This window comes from Apium graveolens, chromosome 5 (assembly GCF_009905375.1).
Source record: "Apium graveolens cultivar Ventura chromosome 5, ASM990537v1, whole genome shotgun sequence".
Lineage (NCBI taxonomy): Eukaryota > Viridiplantae > Streptophyta > Magnoliopsida > Apiales > Apiaceae > Apium > Apium graveolens.
In genome coordinates, this window is record NC_133651.1 from 180,499,298 (window position 1) to 180,522,321 (window position 23,024).

General features: G+C 36.6%; 3 protein-coding genes across 3 annotated transcripts; 1 reads left to right on the plus strand and 2 right to left on the minus strand.

Annotated features, from left to right (window-relative positions):
• On the minus strand, positions 1 to 948 carry LOC141660503 (uncharacterized). Its single transcript, XM_074467489.1, has one exon. It carries the CDS (start codon positions 946 to 948, stop codon positions 1 to 3), a length of 948 nt encoding a protein of 315 aa, XP_074323590.1.
• Positions 949 to 4,963: 4,015 nt separating this feature from the next.
• On the plus strand, positions 4,964 to 5,989 carry LOC141660504 (uncharacterized). The gene has a single exon (XM_074467490.1). The coding sequence runs from the start codon at positions 4,964 to 4,966 to the stop codon at positions 5,987 to 5,989; it is 1,026 nt and encodes a 341-aa protein (XP_074323591.1).
• Positions 5,990 to 18,040: 12,051 nt separating this feature from the next.
• On the minus strand, positions 18,041 to 21,309 carry LOC141724643 (uncharacterized). The gene is made up of 2 exons (XM_074526858.1): positions 20,475 to 21,309; positions 18,041 to 20,087 (listed from the first exon to the last, which is right to left on the minus strand). Exons 1-2 carry the CDS (start codon positions 20,529 to 20,531, stop codon positions 19,512 to 19,514), a joined length of 633 nt encoding a protein of 210 aa, XP_074382959.1. The 5' UTR covers positions 20,532 to 21,309; the 3' UTR covers positions 18,041 to 19,511.
• Positions 21,310 to 23,024: the final 1,715 nt, after the last annotated feature.

Consider the following 23,024-nt stretch of genomic DNA (forward strand, 5'->3'; position numbering starts at 1 on the left):
CTATAATGCAGGGACCTGCAAGACACATTTAGTGGACACAAATGCAATTTGACAAGCAAGGGATTTGGTTAGTTGAGGAACAGAGAGAAGGTTGCATTGAAACTTAGGAACTACTAACACATTTTGTAAACACAAATAAGGAGTAAGTTGCACAGTTCCAATATGACTGACAACATAAATATCTCCATTTGGTAAATATATTTCAGAATTAACAGCTGTAGAGCTGTCAAGAAGAGATAAATCAGGAGTAATGTGGTGTGTGGCCCCAGAGTCAATTATCCAACAGTGATTAGAGGAAGATAATTGTGTATGATTGGCAAAGATAACAGAATTGGTATAGAACTTATGTATACCTGCACATTGATTACTAGCATTGTTAATCCAAGGAGCAAGATTTGCAGTAGCAGGGGATGAAGATTGTAGCTTAGCTTGCAGCATAGTGATAAGCTGTTGACATTGAGTCTCAGACAGATTTTCAGTTCCTTTATTAGCAGTTAACACATCTGACACAGCCCCTGATTGATTCTCTATAGATGTAGAGATATTCACTAATTTCTTGGTGCCATGATTGGACCTAACTTTGGGCTTTGGCTGTCCGTAAAGTCGATGCCAGTCCGGGTAGCCATGTAAAGCAAAATACTTATCTCTTGTGTGCCCAGCCAGTTTACAGTAGTCACATATTACTGAATTTTCAAGTATTTTCTTGTCCTCTTTTCGAGGTCCAGAAAATCTGTTTTTACCAGTAGAGGTACCTTGACCAAATTTCACATTCATAGCAGCATTCTCATGAATTATTGACACATGACTAGCACTTTCTCTTTGATTTTCCTCTTGCAAAATCATTGCATAAGCATGACTCAATTCAGTTAACGGATTCATTAACAATATTTGTCCTCGAATAGAGGTGAAATGTTCATTTAGTCCCATAAGAAACTGACTTAATTTCATCGGTTGTTCATATTAAATCAGTTTTTGTGTGTGTTGACAAGTACAAGCAACTGCGGAGCAAATACATCTAGGTATAGGTGCTAGATTATCTAATTCATCCATTAATCCACGAAACTGTGTGAAGTAAGCAGTAATTGATTTAGTTCCTTGTGTTAAAGAGGCTAGTTCTTTTCTCAAATTAAACAAGCGAGGTACATTATTCTGAGCATATCGATGATTGAGATCATCCCAAATCTCCTTTGCAGTAGACATATACACAACGCTCTTACGAATATCAGAAGTAACGGAGTTTAAGATCCATGAAATTACCAGATCGTTGCTGCGCATCCACAAGGCCAATTCAGGAGAGTTTGCAGCAGGTTTAGCTTGAGATCCATCAATAAACCCTAGCTTAAGCTTTGCAGATAGAGCAATAGAGACTGATCGACTCCAATGATGATAGTTCTGATCTGTAAGTAATTCACTAACGAGTGATAAGCCAGGATGATCTGAAGAAGTAAGGTAATATGGATGATTTATGTCGATTACAGGTATTTCAGCCATGGTGTTTGAGGAATTGATTCCTGATGTTGAAGCAGTTAAAGCGGAAGCATATGATCGCATTATGTAAGAGATCAATTAGAGATGAAGCTCTGATACCATGACAGAATTGAAGATGAACATCATAGCTGAACAATCAAATGCAAACAAGAATAAACACACAGAGAGAGTGAGAGATTGTAAAAGTCTTAATTGATTAATCTGAATCTCTTAAACTTGATTACAATACTTGATCAGTATTTATACAACTAATGAATAATAGGAAAAAGTAACAACTTGTAACAACTTTTCCCGCCACATTCTATTTTACACACTTGAGTTGACTGCCGTTGACCACTCTGTTTGTTCTGTAGCTGAAGTAGTAGCTATATCTGTAACAGCAGACTGGACGATAATGATCAGATCCCCAGGGTGCTGTATGTCAATCATCTTCCGAAAAAGTGGAACACTTTTTTCTCAATCATATCGTACTGCATGTAAGCCAAGATTAGAGGCCTTCATGGGCTGCCCCTGCTAACTCAATATATAGGCTTTGGAGCAGCCTCTAGTAGAAGAATCAATTTTGGGCACCTGATCATGTAGGAGATATTGAAGAACATGAACAACTCCCGAGAAGCGCATTATGTATATCCGAGGTTTCTCCAACTTACTCTCAACAACAGACTAACGGATGCTTAGAGAGAAAGGTTTGTAAATAGTGCATTGGTGGCGTCACACATAATGACACTAAGACCCACAGTGTTATTGTTACATAACATACACTATCCTAATATTGTACACCCTGCACGTACGATAGAACTAATCACACAATATTTCAATGCTATTAAGGAAAGTTCTAAAAGTGCGCAGGCGGACGAACAGGTTGCAGCATCTAGGTCAGAAACTGGAGGTGTACCAGTGGACACAGAAGAATTTGTAGAAACTGACTCAAGTGAATCTGTTCAAGCAGATGATGATGTCAGTTGTACTAGAGATATTGATGATGATCAGGTCATAGAACATGATACAGAGGTGCCTATCACAGTTGAGGAATACATACCAGAGGCTCCTATAAATGATTGTCCACCTCTCCTAAAACAAGCTTAGATGGATCAGTTTTTCTCTACTGTCAACGAGGGAGGTATGACGCTTTCTGAACTGTTAACTGCTGATCTGCCTTTCGAGACCTTCGTTGACGACAGTGGATCTAACAACCCACAGATTCATAACCCAACCGTAGAGCCTTCTAAAGAGTCAACTCATTCCTTAACACCTCTGAAGAGAAAGGAACCAACAATTGAGGGTGGGGGAGACACTGTCCTTGAGATAAAAAATCAGGAAGGTGAGTTGAGGGAACCCGCAGCTCTGCCTTGGGAGAAAAAGCAGAAAACACAATTAGAGGCATCTTCTAGCCCCGTGTATCTTCCCAAAAGGATACAACGGTTGAAAAGGCATTTGAACCATCTCTGGTACTTGATTCTCAAAAGTCAAGTGCTATTGAAATTTGCCCGAAGGCCAGGGCATCCTGTACTGAGTCAGATTCTATATCCATGAGGTGTTTGCTCCAGTTGCACGAGTTGACACCATCAGACTTCTTACAGCAATTGCCGCTCAAAATCAATGGAAGATTTTTCAGATGGACGTGAAGTCGGCATTTCTGAATGGTTATCTTGAAGAAGAAGTCTATATTGAGCAGCCTCCCGGATATGTTCATAAAGGCAAGGAAGATAAAGTCTATCGGCTGAAAAAAATATTATATGGTTTGAAGCAAGCTCCGCGAGCATGGAATACAAGGGTTGATGAATATTTTCAGAAAAATGGTTTCGTAAAGAGTCCATACGAGCATGCCCTCTATACAAAGACAAATTCAGGGGGAGATATTATGATCGTGTGCTTGTACGTGGATGACATGATCTTTACAGGAAACAACCCTGGTATGTTTGATGATTTTAAGAAAGTTATGACTAACGAATTTGAGATGACATATATTGGTCAAATGTCATACTTTCTTGGAGTCGAGGTGAAGCAAAAGAAAGATGGGATTTTTATGTCTCAGAAAAAATATGCGGAGCAAATTTTAAAGAAGTTCAAAATGGAGGAATGCAAGCCAGTAAGCACGCCAGCAGAACCGAGCATAAAGCTCAGAGTTGATTCAACGAGGGAGTCGGTAAATCCGACACTATTCAAAAGTTTGGTTGGAAGTCTGAGGTACCTAACTTTTACTCGTCCAGATATGATGTATGCAGTTGGATTGGTTAGTAGGTACATGGAGAAGGCAAAGCAAAATCATTTCATGGCGGCTAAAAGAATTTTGAGATATATTAAAGGTACACTTGGTCATGGATTATTTTATTCTCATTCTCAAAATGCAAAATTAGTTGGCTACTCAGACAGTGATTATGGCGGTGATTTGGATGATGGGAAAAGCACTTCTGGATATGCTTTTCATATTGGTTCAGCGATATTTTCGTGGTCTTCAAAGAAGCAACAAACAGTTGCTCTCTCAACATGTGAGGCAGAATACATCGCAGCAGCAGCATGCGCATGTCAGGCTATGTGGCTAGGCTACGTATTGGGCGAGTTAAATCTTGCAGAGGAAGTTCCAGTTAAAATTTACGTGGATAATAAATCCGCTATTTCTCTCGCGAAAAATCCAGTGTCACACAGTCGCAGCAAGCACATCAATATTAAGTATCATTTTCTTCGCGAACAAGTGAATGAGAAAATTGTGGAGTTGGTGCACTGCAGGACTGAAGAAAATTTAGCGAATATTTTCACAAAACCATTGAAGCCGGATGTGTTTTACAAAATGAAAAACAAGCTCGGAATGCAAAGTCGAGTTTGAGGGGGAGTGTTAAAAATTAAGCTCTCCATTAGGATATTAAATGAATAAAACAAAGCAGTTGAAAATTATAAGTTAGAAAAATGGCAGCTGTACATGGGAGAAATAAAAGATGGTTGTGCATGAGAAAAGAAGAAAATACAGCAATTTTTCATGGTCAATAATAACAAGCTACAGGTCTTGGAATTATGTCCAAAAAAAAATAAGGTAGGCTATTAACCTCAAGAAGATGTTATCCAGAAGGCTTGGTCAAAGAAAGAAACAGTAACTCCTGAAATTAAGGTGGGCACTGCAGAAAAATAAGAACAGCTTGAAAGGTGACAGTTGTTTTTGGTAGGCTGCATGGGAAAACATATAGCAACATATGTAAGCGATGACATAAGCATTTTAGAGCCTATAAATAGCAGTTCTACCAGTATTAGTAAAACAACAACACACACCGAGAGAGGAAAAACAGAAGAAAAAAGAAGCAGAAGCTCTTTGTTGTAAGAAAAGAAACAAGGCTGTAGCCTTTATGTGTTGTACTTTTATTATTCATCAAAATAAAAGTGTTGTGTTATTGTATTTGGGCTTTAATATTATCAAAGTTTAGGTGTAAAAGCCCATACACGTTTCCAACAAGTGGTATCAGAGCTAAGGTTCCGTTCGTGAAAAATGGCGACGATGGTGCAACCAAATATTCCAAAATTGACGAGTATAAATTACGGGAACTGGAGTATTCAAATGAAGGTATTACTCGGTTCCTACGATAATTGGGATATTGTCGAAAGCGGGTATGACGAGCCCACAGATGCAGCCGCTGAAGCAGCCCTGTCAAATGCTGAGAAGATGATTTTGAAAGAGACCCGAAAAAAAGATAAAAAGGCGTTATATACAATTATTCAAGGAGTTGACGAATCAACCTTTGAAAAAATTTCAAATGCAAAAACGGCGAAAGACGCGTGGGAGATTCTGCAGAAATCATTCCAGGGTGTCGAGAAAGTCAAAAAGGTTCGTCTCCAAGTACTACGTGGGGAGTTCGAAAATTTGAAGATGAAGAGTTCTGAAAATATTGGTGAATTTGTTACGCATTTAAAAACGGTGACAAATGAGATGAAAAGAAATGGTGAAAGTCTCGACGATGTTCGTGTCATAGAAAAGTTGCTCCGTTCATTAACAAGAAAATTTGATTATGTTGTTACTTCTATCGAAGAATCAAAAGACTTGTCCACGATTTCTATTGATGAGCTCGTAGGTTCTCTTCAAGCCCACGAGCAGCGAATGAACCAGTATGATGATGTAAGCCATTTGGAAAAGGCGTTGCAAAGTAAGGTGTCCATTGGTGACAGTTCTGGCAGTAGCAGTTATGCACGTGGCAGAGGTGGCTTTAGAGGTGGCTACCGTGGTGGACGAGGACGAGGAAGGCAGTCTTTCAATAGAGGCCAGACATCTGAAGGGTATCATCCATCTGGTCGTAGTCAAAATTTTAGAGGCCGAGGACGAGGCGGATATCAACAACGAGGTGATAAGTCTCAATATCAGTGCTATAACTGTAATAAATATGGTCATTTCAGTTATGAGTGTAGAGCACCAAAGGTGGAAGAAAGAAGCCATTTTGCAGCAGCAAAAGAAGACAAAGATGTTGGCACTGCTATGTTCCTCACTTACAAAGGAGACGAGGAAAGCAAGAAGAATGTTTGATATCTTGACTCAGGGGCCAGTAATCACATGACTGGTCACAAGGAATTATTCACGAAGATTGACGACACAATCAGCGGAGAAGTTACTTTTGGTGACTCGTCAAAGATTCCGGTGAAAGGAAAAGGTACTGTCACGATCATGTCAAAGAAAGGTGAAAAGAAATATATAAATGATGTTTATTATATTCCTGCATTGAAAAATAATATTATCAGTCTTGGCCAACTTGTGGAGAAAGGATATAATATACAGATGCAGGACAATTCCCTCATCATCAGAAATCAAGCTGAGGAATTGATTGCAAATGTGGAGATGTCAAAGAATCGATTGTTTACGCTTGATATGCAAACGAATATGCAGAAGTGCTTAAAGTCGGTCATTAAAAATGACTCGTGGTTGTGGCATTTGAGATATGGTCATCTTGGATTTTCTGGCCTGAAATTATTGTCAAAAACAAAAATGGTGGACGGTTTGCCAGAAATCAATGAACCAGAAAATTTGTGTGAAGCATGTGTAAAGGGAAAACAACATCGACAAAGTTTTCCCGTTGGAAAATCATGGAGAGCCAGGAGGCCATTGGAGATTGTTCACACAGATATTGCTGGTCCATTTGATATCTCATCACTTGGAGGTAATAGATATTACCTAACATTTATCGATGATTTTAGCAGGAAAAGTTGGGTGTATATCATCAAAGAAAAGTCAGAAGCTCTTGATAAATTCAAGGAGTTCAAAGCACTGGCAGAAAAGCAAAGTGGTCATTATTTGAAGGTACTCAGATCAGATAGAGGAGGCGAGTATACTTCTAATCTGTTCAGAAGCTTTTGTAGAGCACATGGAATCAATCATCAGTTGACAACGGCCTATACTCCTCAACAAAATGGCGTTGCAGAAAGAAAGAATCGCACTATTCTTGACATGGCAAGGAGCATGGTGAAAGCAAAGCACATACCGAGAACTTTTTGGGCCGAAGCCGTTCTATGTGCAGTTTATTTGTTGAATCGATGTCCAACAAAAAGTGTCAGAAATAAAACTCCAAATGAAGCATGGAGCGGGAGCTAACCATCAGTTGGACATCTCAGAATTTTTGGGTGTATTGCTTATGCCCACGTTCCCGATCAGAAAAGGAAGAAGCTGGATGATAAAGGCGAGAAATGCATCTTTACCGGATATGACAAAAGAAGCAAGGCGTACAGACTCTACAATCCCCTAACGAAGAAATTAATCATTTCTCGAGATGTTGAGTTTGATGAATCAGATTACTGGAGATGGAGCGAGGATGAAAGAAAAATTGTTGGTTTATTTTTCAATGATGATGACGATGACGGTGATAACCGGAACATTGAAGATGACGGAGACGATGATCAAACTCCTCCACCAAGTCCAAATCAACAAACTTTTGGATCAACACCATCCACGGGAGGAAGCAGCAGTTCAGGGGGAGCACCACGAAAGATGCGGAGTCTGGATAATATCTACGAAGCTACAAGTCCGGTACAAACAACCTTTGATTATTCCTTATTTTGCTTAATGACTGAATGTGACCCAGTTACATTTGAGGAAGCTTCTGAAGAAAGCAAATGGAACAAAGCCATGGATGAGGAAATTGGCGCAATCAAGAAAAATGATACATGGGAGCTCACAGATCTTCCAGAAGGACATAAAGCAATTGGCGTCAAGTGGGTCTACAAGACAAAGACAAATCAGGATGGTGAAGTGGAAAAGCACAAGGCGAGGCTAGTGGCTAAAGGCTACAAGCAGCGATATGGCATTGACTATGATGAGGTGTTTGCTCCAGTTGCACGAGTTGACACCATCAGACTTCTTACAGCAATTGCCGCTCAAAATCAATGGAAGATTTTTCAGATGGACGTGAAGTCGGCATTTCTGAATGGTTATCTTGAAGAAGAAGTCTATATTGAGCAGCCTCCCGGATATGTTCATAAAGGCAAGGAAGATAAAGTCTATCGGCTGAAAAAAACATTATATGGTTTGAAGCAAGCTCCGCGAGCATGGAATACAAGGGTTGATGAATATTTTCAGAAAAATGGTTTCGTAAAGAGTCCATACGAGCATGCCCTCTATACAAAGACAAATTCAGGGGGAGATATTATGATCGTGTGCTTGTACGTGGATGACATGATCTTTACAGGAAACAACCCTGGTATGTTTGATGATTTTAAGAAAGTTATGACTAACGAATTTGAGATGACATATATTGGTCAAATGTCATACTTTCTTGGAGTCGAGGTGAAGCAAAAGAAAGATGGGATTTTTATGTCTCAGAAAAAATATGCGGAGCAAATTTTAAAGAAGTTCAAAATGGAGGAATGCAAGCCAGTAAGCACGCCAGCAGAACCGAGCATAAAGCTCAGAGTTGATTCAACGAGGGAGTCGGTAAATCCGACACTATTCAAAAGTTTGGTTGGAAGTCTGAGGTACCTAACTTTTACTCGTCCAGATATTATGTATGCAGTTGGATTGGTTAGTAGGTACATGGAGAAGGCAAAGCAAAATCATTTCATGGCGGCTAAAAGAATTTTGAGATATATTAAAGGTACACTTGGTCATGGATTATTTTATTCTCATTCTCAAAATGCAAAATTAGTTGGCTACTCAGACAGTGATTATGGCGGTGATTTGGATGATGGGAAAAGCACTTCTGGATATGCTTTTCATATTGGTTCAACGATATTTTCGTGGTCTTCAAAGAAGCAACAAACAGTTGCTCTCTCAACATGTGAGGCAGAATACATCGCAGCAGCAGCATGCGCATGTCAGGCTATGTGGCTAGGCTACGTATTGGGCGAGTTAAATCTTGCAGAGGAAGTTCCAGTTAAAATTTACGTGGATAATAAATCCGCTATTTCTCTCGCGAAAAATCCAGTGTCACACAGTCGCAGCAAGCACATCAATATTAAGTATCATTTTCTTCGCGAACAAGTGAATGAGAAAATTGTGGAGTTGGTGCACTGCAGGACTGAAGAAAATTTAGCGGATATTTTCACAAAACCATTGAAGCCGGATGTGTTTTACAAAATGAAAAACAAGCTCGGAATGCAAAGTCGAGTTTGAGGGGGAGTGTTAAAAATTAAACTCTCCATTAGGATATTAAATGAATAAAACAAAGCAGTTGAAAATTATAAGTTAGAAAAATGGCAGCTGTACATGGGAGAAATAAAAGATGGTTGTGCATGAGAAAAGAAGAAAATACAGCAGTTTTTCATGGTCAATAATAACAAGCTACAGGTCTTGGAATCATGTCCAAAAAAAAATAAGGTAGGCTATTAACCTCAAGAAGATGTTATCCAGAAGGCTTGGTCAAAGAAAGAAACAGTAACTCCTGAAATTAAGGTGGGCACTGCAGAAAAATAAGTTTTGGTAGGCTGCATGGGAAAACATATAGCAACATATGTAAGCGATGACATAAGCATTTTAGAGCCTATAAATAGCAGTTCTACCAGTATTAGTAAAACAACAACACACACCGAGAGAGGAAAAACAGAAGAAAAAAGAAGCAGAAGCTCTTTGTTGTAAGAAAAGAAACAAGGCTGTAGCCTTTATGTGTTGTACTTTTATTATTCATCAAAATAAAAGTGTAGTGTTATTCTATTTGTGCTTTAATATTATCAAAGTTTAGGTGTAAAAGCCCGTACACGTTTCAGGTACCTCCACTTCTAAGGAGGCGCAGGATATGAGAGTGCGTGAAACACAAACAGAACATTTGAGTGACACACTTCAAACCCCTAAGCCAACCTTAAGTGTGAGAGAGAAATGAGCGATACACCTGCAGAACGACGTGAGAACCCAACCACCTTAGCCACCACCGAAATCTTCATTTTGAAATCTGAATATGAGGCAGCTTTAAAGGCCAAAGACAATGAGATTAGGGAGTTAAAAAGGCGGTTGACGGTAGATGAGTATGTGTTAGAACAATCTCTTTAGCAACAACAGGAGCTGAAATTCAATACTGATGCTAAAATTGTTACACTTGAGGGAAAGCTTGCCGAATTTGCTGAAGTTCTTAAATCTATCAGAAAGAATAACCCAACTGAGGGGGAGAAGGCTAAGGCCGCTCAAGATAAAGGTAAGGCTAAAATGCCTGATTATCTATCTCAGAGGGAGATATTTACTGGAGTTGGTCAAAGTTTTAATTTCGAGGAAGGTGAGATCCTTGAGCCATAAACTCCTGAAGAGATCGATCCAGCATTGATACAGATGCCTGCTGATATGGAGGAAGTTCAAATTGAGGTTACTCCAAGGGAAGAATTTACCGATGATTTGCTTTTAATAATGATTATCTATGGATGGGTGTGGACGAGTTTGTCTCCAAAGATGTTGAGGATGCCAAGGTAAGAATGCAAAGAAAAATGCTCAGGGAGAAGAGGGCACTGGAAAGGATTAGACGTCTAGATGCCGAGTCAAAAATAGGTCCAGTATGGGAAGCTGCTTGTGATCTGCTCAAGAAGAAAGAATTGAAAGAGAATGACAAAAACAACCGACTGTTCTTAGATTTGGTGAGGAATTTGAGATCTGCATATATGAACATCCATGACTTCTATGATGCTTTTGACTCAACAATGTCGAGCGTGTCTGTAAGTGTTCAGCAAAACGGATGGAGAATTTACATAAATATCTCTGATGAATAAGTCCTAGCTGTGTCAACCAGAGCATTCTAGAAGCTGAATATAGTGGAGTTGTACGTGCTGATGTGCAAGGTGATAAAGGTTGGTGAGAGGGTAAATGAACTGATGAGGAACATGATTGAAGAAAAAATCAAGAAAATTAGAGTTGGAGCCTTTAGTGAGCCACCGGTAGTAAAGTATTACAAGCCGTCAACTCTACATAATCTCACTCTTTCCGATGAATGCCTAGAGAGAAGCTATACAATGCATCTTCAGTTTTATGAGGGGTACCTAAGAAGCAAGGAAGGCAGAAAAAAGAAGATCTTGATGCCGCTGAGTTGATATATACTTTCAGGCTGAATCAAGCTCTGGACATAACAATGAATACTCTTAGAAACATAAAGAGAAGCTATGTATCTGCATTCTTCATGACAAAAACTTAAAGAATTCAAATTCCTGAAGTTATTCCGGATTGCGAGTCATGCATTTTGAAGGAGGCAGATGGTAGCCTGATATTCAGGTACAACAGGAAAGGAGGGAGTACTGTAAAAGCCTATCTTGACATGATGAAGGAAAATGACTCTACAACCATCTACAAAGTTCTATCTATGGTGAAGAGGTCAACAAATAAAGAAGACAAACAGGCTCTTAAGCCAATGGAAAAGATCTTGAAGGAGAAAAGGTTATCTGAAATGGTGAACACACTAAGAGAGTTCAGGATGCTCCGAAGAAAATCTCTGTATTTGTGTTTTCCAGGAAGGTTTCCTTAGAGTTCGAAGCTATCTTTAAGATCAACAGTGTTTCCTACCTCAATGAATTGTTGAAAAATCTAGAAGATCCTCCTTCAGAAAACACACTTGAAGTAGAAGCTCGTGATGTTGTCAAAAGCAGACTTTAGCAGAAAATGGAAGAACTCAAATAGGCAAACCTCAAAGCAGCAGAAGAGAAAAGGCAAAGAAGGAGAACATGATATCATTAGTTCAATCTAAAGGAACAATAGGGCTTTGTAACTTTTCTTGTAATTATTGTTGAAATCTGGAAATTGTATGATATGATCTAGAATGTACTTTAAATTATTTACTATCTTTCACTAGTTAATATTCAGTTGAGTTATCCTTTAGGGGATTTGCTTGTCAAACTCTCTCCAAATAAATACGGGGAGATTGTAAAGCATAATGTAACACAAATGTAATCATGCTAAAAAGATAACTCAACACAAGTAAAAATTAGTAAATAATATAATCATATAGCACAGAAACCCTAATAGAACAGAAGATCAGATACATCTTACAGGGACTCAGTGTTAGAAGTTTTCGGAGCCATTACAGGAAGAAGTTCATTAAGATGTTCAAGCGTATGTGAAGAATAAGGGTTCAGAAGATTTCAATATCAAAAGAATTGTAGAAGTCACAGAATGAATATTAGAGGGTTTCAGTGGTTCGAAGCACAGAAGTGTCAAGACAGTGTTAGCTGATTATTCAGGTTTAAGTAAAGGTAATTCGATTTAGTGTTATTCATCTGTGAACCGGACCAGTTGCACTAGGTGTCAGCACAACATAAAAGAATTATCGTTATGAATTAAAGAATCAGTGAAATGAACGTGAAATTAGAATTAGTCAAACAGGGCAAGTCAATGTCAAGTCAATCTCTCAAGTCAATATTACAAGGATTGGTTGAATTTGACTAAGGCATGAAAACAAAGAATTGATTTTAACAAGTATTGCCTTGGATAGATCGCAAGATAGAATGGAACAAATTATTTTGGCCAAGTATATAGTCTATCTCGCGATGGCATCATTGTACCCCTTGTACAATCGCGAGATAGGGGCTTTGATTGAGAAATTGACCAAGTAACAAAGCCAAGTCGCGATGCCATCAATACTTACCCTGGGGAATCGCGTGATGGAGTAGCAAATGTTGAAAAAGGCTAAGTCACAAGCCATGTCACTATTACATCATTACATGCCTTATATAATCGCGAGCTAAGGAAGCTCATGCAAATTCTAAGTCAAGAAAACACTCTTAGGTCGTGATTGATTCATTGCCAACACAAGGAGAATCGCGAGTTAGCTTATATACTTGCTATGTCGCGATAGAACAAGGTAATGGCTGATGAATTCCACACTTAAACAATTTGTGAGGTTAATTTAATTTAACTTAAAAGGCTAAATTATAAATAGAGGGTGAAGAATTAGCTCAAACGTTTGTGCATTCAATTCATCCTCACCAATACACAGGAACAACCAACATATATTCTCCAGGCCATTAAAGATCATTCAATTCGAGAGCTTTGTAGTATTATTATTTGTGTATGTGATCTATTGCAGCTAATCAACTATTGATTAGAGTGTAGCGCAAAGGGTTTAATTAATATATCTATTATTCCCTGAATTTGTTGTTTCGAGTACCATTCAGTTTACTGTTTATTCAGTTTACTGTTTATTGAACCAAACTCGAGAACTTAATTCTTGATCAGCCAAAAACCCTAAATCTCATTCAACCCCCCTTCTGAGATTAACTGGGACCTAACATCCTCAAAAAGATGGTGCCTTGTACTTCCTTAGAAGGTTAATTTTGGCTCTCTACAGTAATAATCAGAGCGTCCATCATCTTTACCCAAGTTACTAAGACACTTAAGTTACTAAGACACTTAGAAGTAATAATAGCATAAGTATATATATATAGCCAAGTGATCAAATAGAAATCACTCTTAAAATAAAAACTAAAAAGTAATCTAAGAGCAAATCCAACAGCTTCCTAGTAGTTTTCTTATAAATATTATAAAATATTAGATCCTAGTGATTTAGGATATCTTTTTTATAATTGCACTCTAACAGTTTTCTTATTCTCATTCCTTATTCTTAAAATAATATTACATTTGAATTGTAAAAAAAGAGGGACGAAAAAAAGAAGTGATAAAAAAGAGGGAAAATAATATTATATTAATAAAAGTGAAATAATGAAGTTGTAGGACACCCTTATCAATAAGGAATGAGATGATTGCCCTAACATTTTAAGGCTCCACTAGGGAGCTGTTGGAGTAAGTTTTTTTTAGCATGTTACTTATATTTTAACATAAGACAACAAATAGGGAAGTTATTGGAATTACTCTAAGTCACATATCTAATCTAATGTAATGGTCTTAAACGATCATTTACACATTAATCAAATACACCCTCTCACACACAACTACATCTAATTTCCTCCATTTTTAATTTAATTTTTCTCGTCAATTGACGAACCTTTTTTCAAATCTAACTTCACCATATTTTTTCTCATCTCCCAATGAACAGTTTGCATACCATATGTGTTATATTTCGGTGACTTTTATTATTCCAACAACCTCCATTATTAGTGCATCTGATATATATAATTTAGTGATTTCTATAATATTAAATACTGATTTTTATAATTCAAATTAGTGATTTCTGTAATATTACTTAGTGATTGAAGTTCGGGTCTAATAAATGGTGAATTTATTTTAATTATAGATTCTAGTCGGTAGAATATAACACATGCTATGAAAACTGATCGTTGGAAGATGAAAAAAAATGTGGTGAAGTTAGATTTAAAAAACAAATTCGTCAATTGATGGGAAAAATTAAATTAAAAGCGGAGGGGAGTATGTGGGTTAGTTATTTTTAAGGTGTAATTTAGTAATTTCAGGGATGTTAAAATTAATGATATCGGTGGTGTAAATTAGTTATTTCTGTTGAGCTGAGCATTGGTTTCTAGTTTCTATTCTAAGGGGGTTTCTAGGGGAGTAAGACTAGACAGGGAAAAATAGTCATGGATCCGAAGAACTGAACAGAAATATGTAGAACTGAATCCGAAATTGGATCCGAAATAGATTATTCGAAATTGTATACGAAACTGAAATAATCCGAATCCGAACCGAAACCGAACTGAAATTTTAACAAAAAATGAACCGAAATATTAGATCCGATTATAACCGGAACCGATCAAATCCAAATAAAAAACTTTCAGAACCGAATATGACTTGATATATTAAATCCGATATACATCCAAAAGTAAAGATAACCGAACCTAAAATATATGATAAAATAATTTATTTATTTTTGAAGGGATAAAATATAATATAGATTAACGGAATTAGTGATTTTGTAATTTTCATTTTTTTCCACAATTGGTGTGTGAAAAATAATTTGAAACATGTAAACATTTTTTTTAACTTATCATCACGTGGCCAACTTTGTTAATAAATGATATGACTTATTCATTTGTTCAAGCGTGCCATTTATTTTTCTTTTACAAAAATTAATATATATGTTGATTTTTTAATAAAAAATATATCTAATGTAATGATATTCCCTATCTACTTTGTTAATTTTTACTGTATATCTGAAAATTTTAAGAAAATTATAAGTAAAAATAAAATTTACAAAAATAATTAAAATGATTACTTGCATAACCTTACGAAAGCGTTACAACGCTTATCGAAGAGATATCTAAATGAGGTAACTATTAACTCGTTACGAGTACTAGTCAATATAGTAGTACTAGACTACTAGTGATCTATTAAAATCTTCAATCAAATTAAATTTTTAGTTTTTGAAAATTTGGGAATAACATTATATTAGATATATATTGACATTCGTTCAGTTGGATCATCGAGAAATAATTTTAAAAATAGAAACAATAATATGTGACAAAATAATAGTTATGAGAACTATTAATATAGTAGTGATCTATTAGGATCTCCAACCAAATAATTTTTTTTATTTTTTAAACATTTAGGAAATTCCTACATCCGATCTGATCCGAATAGTAAAAATCCGAAAAAGAATTAAACCGAATTTATCCAATCTTAATCCAAAATTTATCCGACTTTTAATCCGAATTTGACCCGAACCGAATCCAATCTGATCCGAACCGAAGAGTCCCAAAATACAAATATACATTAATCGAAAGTGGATTTGATCCGAAGAAGATTTGATTCGAAACCGATCCGTTTACCCGATTTTCCGGGTCTAAGTAGGACTATATATATATATATGTGCGCTAAGATTCTAGAGAGAATATGAACGAGAGAACACTTCATAAAAAAATAAATTAATAATAATAAAAAATTGTAAATATTCTTAGATGCATATTATGATTTTCAAAGTTCAATAAATTTTTGAAAAAAAATATTTATGGGAATATTTTTTAAGAATCTCTTTTAGAATCTTAAAAAAATTAAAATCCTTTTTAAAATCTTACAATTTTTTTGGAATCTCTTTTAAAATCACTTTTAGAATCTCACAAATAAATTTTTACACATATATATTTATTGTTGATAATTGTATTTTTGTAAATATATTAATGATATAAATATGTTTATTAATTTTGTGAATTTTAAAAACTAATATTAAGTTGTTTTCTCGTTCTCATTTTTAAGGGTGTTCTCTCGTAACCTTACTCATATATATATAGAATCAATCATACATTGACTCATATTTAATAAGTATTCTTTTTATGATTCTCTTTTAAATATGAAAATATTCAAAATTACAAAATATGGATAATCGTCAATATTGATTTTTCTTGTCAATCAGTGATTTTTTTTAAAAATTCGACTGCACTATATTTTTCTACATCTCCTAACGATCAGTTTGCATACCATATGTGTTATATTTCAGAAATTTTCATGGGGGACCCACTGCCACGTCACCACCTATTGACATGGGACTACCACGTGGCAGTGGGGCCCTCTACCACATCATCACGTCATGATGTGGCACTGCCATGTGGCAGTGTGGTCCACTGCCACATCATTAGATGGTGATGTGACGCTACCACGTGGCATTGTTTAAGTCAATCACTATATTTTATTACATAAATCACTAATTTGTATTATGGAAATCAATATTTAGTGTTACAAAATCACTAAATTATTAGTAATTATTTTAAGATTTTACTAAAGTATCACTGGCAACTTTGTTAGGTCCCAAACTATCACAGAAAGGGGGGTTGAATGTGATTGTGGGGTTTTATCAATTTTCAATGCGGATTGTTAGTGTTTTGAATGTTTTGGTTCGTATGGTTTAGTAAAGACAAGAACAAAACACAGTTCGGGGAATATCAAATATATATTAATATCACTGAGGTTGCTACACTCTAGTCTTAAATGCAAAGACCAGCTACAATGAGACTAAATCAATAAATACAACAGATTTCAGTTGGTGTTCTTGAGTTATGGCGTTAATGGAGCTCTCGACTTCTGTTGCTAGTATTGATGAAGAATGTGAATTGAATACGCAATTCAAATCACTTATAGTATAGGCTTTTGCAGTGTAATTACGTGGCTTAATGTAAACCAAGTAACGTACTTAGAAAATTCACCGAATTAAATCCTTGGGGGCGCTTTATACTCATGTTTCCTTGTATGGGCGCCCAATAGAGCTTATAGGGCGCCTTGTCCATTGAATATCTTGTAGGGGCGCCATTTAGAAGCAATGGAGAGCATAAAACAAGTATGGGGCGCTTGGTACAAGGGGTTCCTTGTATGGGGCGCCTCAAACATGCTTTACTTAGTCAATACATCAACCAACAAGCTATGGGGCACCTACATCATGTGTTACCTTGTAGGGGCGCCTCATAAGCTTGTGTACATAGCTAATATTCATTCCAACTTGTATGGGGCGCTTCATACATCCATTCCCGAGTATGGGGCGCCTCAAGCACTTACTGGGACACACAAATCATTCTAAAGGGCGCCTAAATATGTATGCAAATGTTTGGGGCGCCTATTAGCACTTAGAATGATTTATAATTCAATTTCCATTCCATTTGACTTGATTTGACTTGAATCACATTCTTGACTTCTGTTGACTTGACTTTGACTTGGAAATATCTTCTGATCTTGACCTTGATTTATTTCCCTGTCAGTTACACATCACTTCAATCCATTGTATTCTTCTGATTCACAATGTTGATTCTTTTCTATTTTGCTGATGTTTAGTGCACTGGTCTGGTTCACAAACGACTAACGTATAATTGAATCCTCACTGGCTTGTATGATACAAGTAGATTTTTTCCAAAGATTATTTTGTGCTTCTGTCCATTGAAATCCTTTGATCTGTATTCTGTTTTTCTACATGTCTTCCCACTAAGGCATTCTGAACATTTATTCATCACAGACACTTGAACATTTTACTGAACTTCTTCTAGTGACTGTTCTGAAGATTCTCTGACAATCCATTTCTGTAAAAGTACAAAATGTATCATATCTTCTGAATCTTTTGGATTTCTGTGCTTCATATTTAGATTATTTACTGTTTGTTACTTGTGTTGAGTTACCGGATAGCATGATTACATTTGTGTTACATTATGCTTTACAATCTCCTCGTATTTGGTTGTTAGAGTTCGACAAGCAAATCCGTAACGGATAACTCAACTGACGTGCAAGTAAGGAAATCTAAAGACAATAAATGAAATGAGTTCTGGATTATATATTACATTTCCAGATTCCTTACAATGAAATGAAGGTACAAAGATTTACAATGTTCCTCTAGACTGAACAGATATTCAATAAAAGTCTTTGACTTGTTTTGAGAGAATCGATCAATTCTTTCTTAGTTCCTCCTTTTTAGCTTTGAGCCTTTCCTAAACAACGTTAAGTGCCTCTGCTTCTAAAGAGTTCACCGGTGGTGGATTTTCAAGCTTCTTAACAAGTTCTTTCAAGTAGGGAATGTTGTTGATAGTTTTAACTCCTTCAAAAGTCAAGGAAGTTTTCTTGGCAAAGACAAACACGGTGATTCGGTTAGGGTAACCTTGAACCCTAAGAGTCTCATTTTCTCTTTCTTTCTGATTTCTCTCCTTAAGAATTCATTCCAAATGCACCAATGCTTTCTTGTCAGTTTTGGAAGTAGATCTCCTCAACCTTGACAATATTGTGGCAATTGCTTCAGCTCCACTTTTATGAATTTCCTTGAAAAGTACCTTCGTAGGCCTGCCGTTGACCTTGGTGTAGTGGTATTCCATGTCACCCATTTTATTTTTCTTTATTGACGGTGGCATGTCTTAAATATCCTCCGGTATCATCCCCTTTTCAGCATTCAATATCATGACAGATTTTAGATAGTAGCGCATTGTTCTCTTCAACTCACTCTTTGAGTAAGAAGCATGATTTAATCTGAAGGCATAGATCAACTCAGCTGCATCTAAATCTTCCCTTGATCTGTTCTTCTTGCATCTGAGTATCCCTTCTATGTATGTCAAATAGCCTGGATTGGCTTGCTTTAAACATTCATCCGTCAACGTGAGATTGTGTAGGAAACCAGGTTTATGATACTTGACAACTGGTGGATCCAGATATGCCTCAGCTCCAATGTCCTTCACTTGAGAGTCAATGAAATCTCTCATCAGTTCATTCACCTTGTTGCTTCCCTGAATGACCTTTCTTTGTAAAACATATAGCTCCACAATTCTCAGTTTCTGGAATGCCTTAGAAGATACGATCAACGAGCCCATCTGCATGATTGCTACGTACATCCTCCAACCAATTTTCATGGCACTGACAGACACACTTAATATTTCTTGATCTAGTGCTTCATAGAAGGAGTGAATATTTAGAATTTTCATTCTGCAGTCCCTAATGAAATCCAAGAACTTTCTGTTTTCATTATCTCATTGGAATGAGATTTCCTTCTTTACAAACAGTTCCCTGGCTAGATCCCATTCAGGTCCTACCTTCTTCTCCATATCTAATCATCTGAGCCTCCTTTCCTTAGCCCTTCTATCTCTGATAGCTTTTCTCTCAGTGAATTCCTTTGCAAACTGAATCCCCTTAACATCATTTGCAGTCAGCTCAGTCACCCCAGCTAACAAACAATCGTTGTCAATAGCAAACTCTTCTGCAAATTCCTCCTCGGGATCAACAGACATATCATCAGGAACTAAGGTGTTTCTCTCATTTCACTCACACTCTGGTTAGGTTGTTTGTGGTGTAGTGTATCACTCACTGGTTCTGGTACTGTTTCTCTCACACACACATCTATAGCCGCCGTTGTGGAGGTACCTGCAATAAAATCCTGAACCGACTCATCCCCTTTCAAGGAACTATTATCGGCCAGTTGTCGTTCCGGTACACATCTAGTGTAGGAACTCCCCTGTTCAAGGGCCGAGGTTAGGATTCTCGGTGGAGCCAGTGTATTGAATCCTGCAGTGAATGGCATTGAAGGATTCACACCTCTCTCAAAAGCCTGTGAAGGCAAAGATTTCTCACTCACTCCAACTGTCAAACCCACCGTAACTATGGTTGATTCGACCACTGAAGTTGTGGCAACCTCACAGTGCACTCCCTGACTTTGTGTCCTAGACATTGATATTAGGGCTTCCACTGAAGTGAGTTCCAGTGGTGTGCATGACTCATTACAGGTTTCTCCGGCGTATGAAGAGCCAAGTTCAATGGTCTCACCCTGTTGAGAAAGTGATCCCAGAAGCGGTTTTTCGCCTTGAAGCACATCAATAACCTGTCGAGAGATTACCGAAGGGTTAGCAGATACCTCAAAAGTTTGACTTCTAATCTCCAAGGGAGGTAGAGCTGTTGGGGTACATACAGATCCTTCCTTATTTGGTGCCTTAGAAACACGAACTCCCTCACCCTCATCTATTCTATCAGCCTTCCTCTTCAGGGGTAGCAGGGGTTTAAAAGAAAAGGATTGCGTACAAGATATGTTTGGTTCTACGACTGGGTTATAAATCTGTTGGTCGGTAGATCCACTGTCATTTCCTAGTACTACTGGGGGTACGAGTGTGTGCAACAAAGATTGAAAGCTTTGTATGATGTTTAAATCTTCTAAGTCTTCAAAGATAGAAGACAAGTCAAAGAAGTACCCTGAAGGGTCAAAAGTACTTACAGTGGCCCCTGGCATATAGACATCTTCAACAATTGTAGTTGCCTCAGTGGTGATCATTGGTGTACTTGCTCCTTGATCATCTTCCAAAATTGGACTTTCAATTCTTTCCTCCTCCTCAGCTTGAGAAGGATTTGTGTCAGCTATAGTTGAGGTTCAAGCTCCAGTGCCCCTAGTAGATGGTCCTTCCATTCCTGAAATTGCTTTAGGAAGAGAGAAAAAGAACAGTCTAATATAGTCCGTTAGAGGTGCATTCATAACATTGTTGGGGTAGTGTGTGTCATTAACTAATAACATGGAAGTTTTAGTTTTAAGATCTGGAGATGCTACCATTCTACTGTTATGATACACATGGAGTTGTTCTGGAGTCAGCTTGGAATTGAGAGTCAGCTACAGAAATCTTGGATATAGACAGTAATGTTCTTTTTCTGAGCTCTGGTTCTTTAAAATCTCCTCCATTATCAAGTGACCTAGATTGATCCTCAAACTGTTAGTGACAGCATACCCTATCACTTGAGTTAGCCTCGACAATCCATGAAAGCCGGAAATCTTCGGAGCGAAGGAGTGGGAGAGAATAGTGAAGTGCAGGTTCTATTCTTTAGGTAGATACTTGGGCTCAGAAACAGAAATTGAGCAAATCATCCTTTGACGGCTCCTCCTCAAAGTTTTCTGTCGGGAAGTGAAGAGCTTCGTTGATGTCATTTTCAGTTATTACAACTTTTTTCCCTTGGACGTTGAATCGGAACGCCAATGGATCTCTATTAGATGAATTTTTAACTTTGGTGTGCACCTGTCTTAAAAGATCAAAATATAAAGGAACATTAGCAGTAAAGGCGTAAGACACCATTGAGCCTTCATTTAGAAAACGGATCCATTTTTGAAAAATGCTAGTTTGTGATAGATCAGTTTCTAAATTTGACAAAAAATAGTTTTTTTTTAATTTCAAAATTAGCAGCCATTTTAATTAAAATGAATGATAATTTTTTTTAAAAAAATTCTAATTTACGTCGACACAAATTTTCGGAAAAATACGAACCGAACACGAAAAATTAAAATTTCTCAAAATGAAATGAAATTTAAGTAGGATGTTCTTTGAGGAATTCTAAGACCAAATTTTATTTTTAATAATTTTTATAAATTTTAAAACTTATCCAAACTTGTGTTCAAAGATTCGAGATCTAGAAAATAATTTTCAGAAAAATCAAACCAAATTTCACAAAATTATTGTCAAACGAAAGCTCTGGGTTTGTAGGTCCTGAATATGGTCTCAAATCTAAATTTGGATAACAACAAGTTTGTCTTTTGTTCAGTTGAAAATCACTGATCTAATTGGCGCACTATGTGTGTATTTTTGTGTATGTATATATATGGGGCGCAAGATATGAGAATAAACAAAATAGGGTTTAAAAGAAATTATTTATACTAATACAGATAATAATATAAACAATTAACAAAACAAAAAAATATAAGTCCTATAGGGCATCCATACGGGGGAAACCTATACGGAGTATAATTGTAAAAGCACAAACAAGCGCCACATAGAGTTTATGGGGCGACTATACAGGGTTTCCCCTTGTATGGGCGCCACGTAAACATGGCCAAAAGAAGTTAAGTAAATGTATATATAAATCTATGGGGCGCCTTTTATGTTATGGGGTGCTTCATACAGGGTTTTCCCTTGTATGGGCGCCACATAGACTCAAAATGGCAAAAATTCCAAAGTCTAAAAACACATACTAATATAATTCATTAAATACCATAATTACTAATAATAATAATAATAATTCACAAATAATTTTGATCATTTAAATTAATATTATACCATTGAAGGATATAAATTCATTTAATTTCATAAAATTATTTTATACTCCTAAATTTTATTATCCATGAATTTTATGAATATTCAATTAAGAACAAAAATTCATCAATAATTAAATTAAAACTAAATAATTAAATGCTTAAATATTTATCAATTAAATATGAGCACTTAATTTTTTATAAATTATAATTAAATAAATACCAACAAATAAATTCTTCTATCATGGCATGATGTATTTAAATAATCATAATTTTCACTTTAAAATGAGATAGGTAGATAAATTCACAAGTCCTAAAAATATAGAATTGATCAACTAGTGAATTTATCAACATCAAATTGCATTCTTTGAACACTGATTATTAGTAAGTGGAATTTAACATCCCTAGTTCACTAACGAGCCTAGAGAAAGTGGATTCATCTACTGCAATTTGTTGTTCTGTAGGAACAAAGTGAAGTTCTACAGTACCATTAATGACATGCTCTCGGATAAAGTGATACCTGATATCAATGTACTTGGTTCTCGAGTACTGAATCGGATTGTTGGTTATAGCTATGGTACTAGTGTTGTCACAAAATATTGGAATTTTGTTCAACAAGAGTCCATAATCCTGGAGTTGGTTTCTCATCCACAAGATCTGGGCACAACAGCTTCCAGCTGCAATGTATTCTACCTCCGCGGTTGAGGTAGAAACTGTGAAAGGCGGAGTGTCTAAACTTGTAACACTGTAAATTAT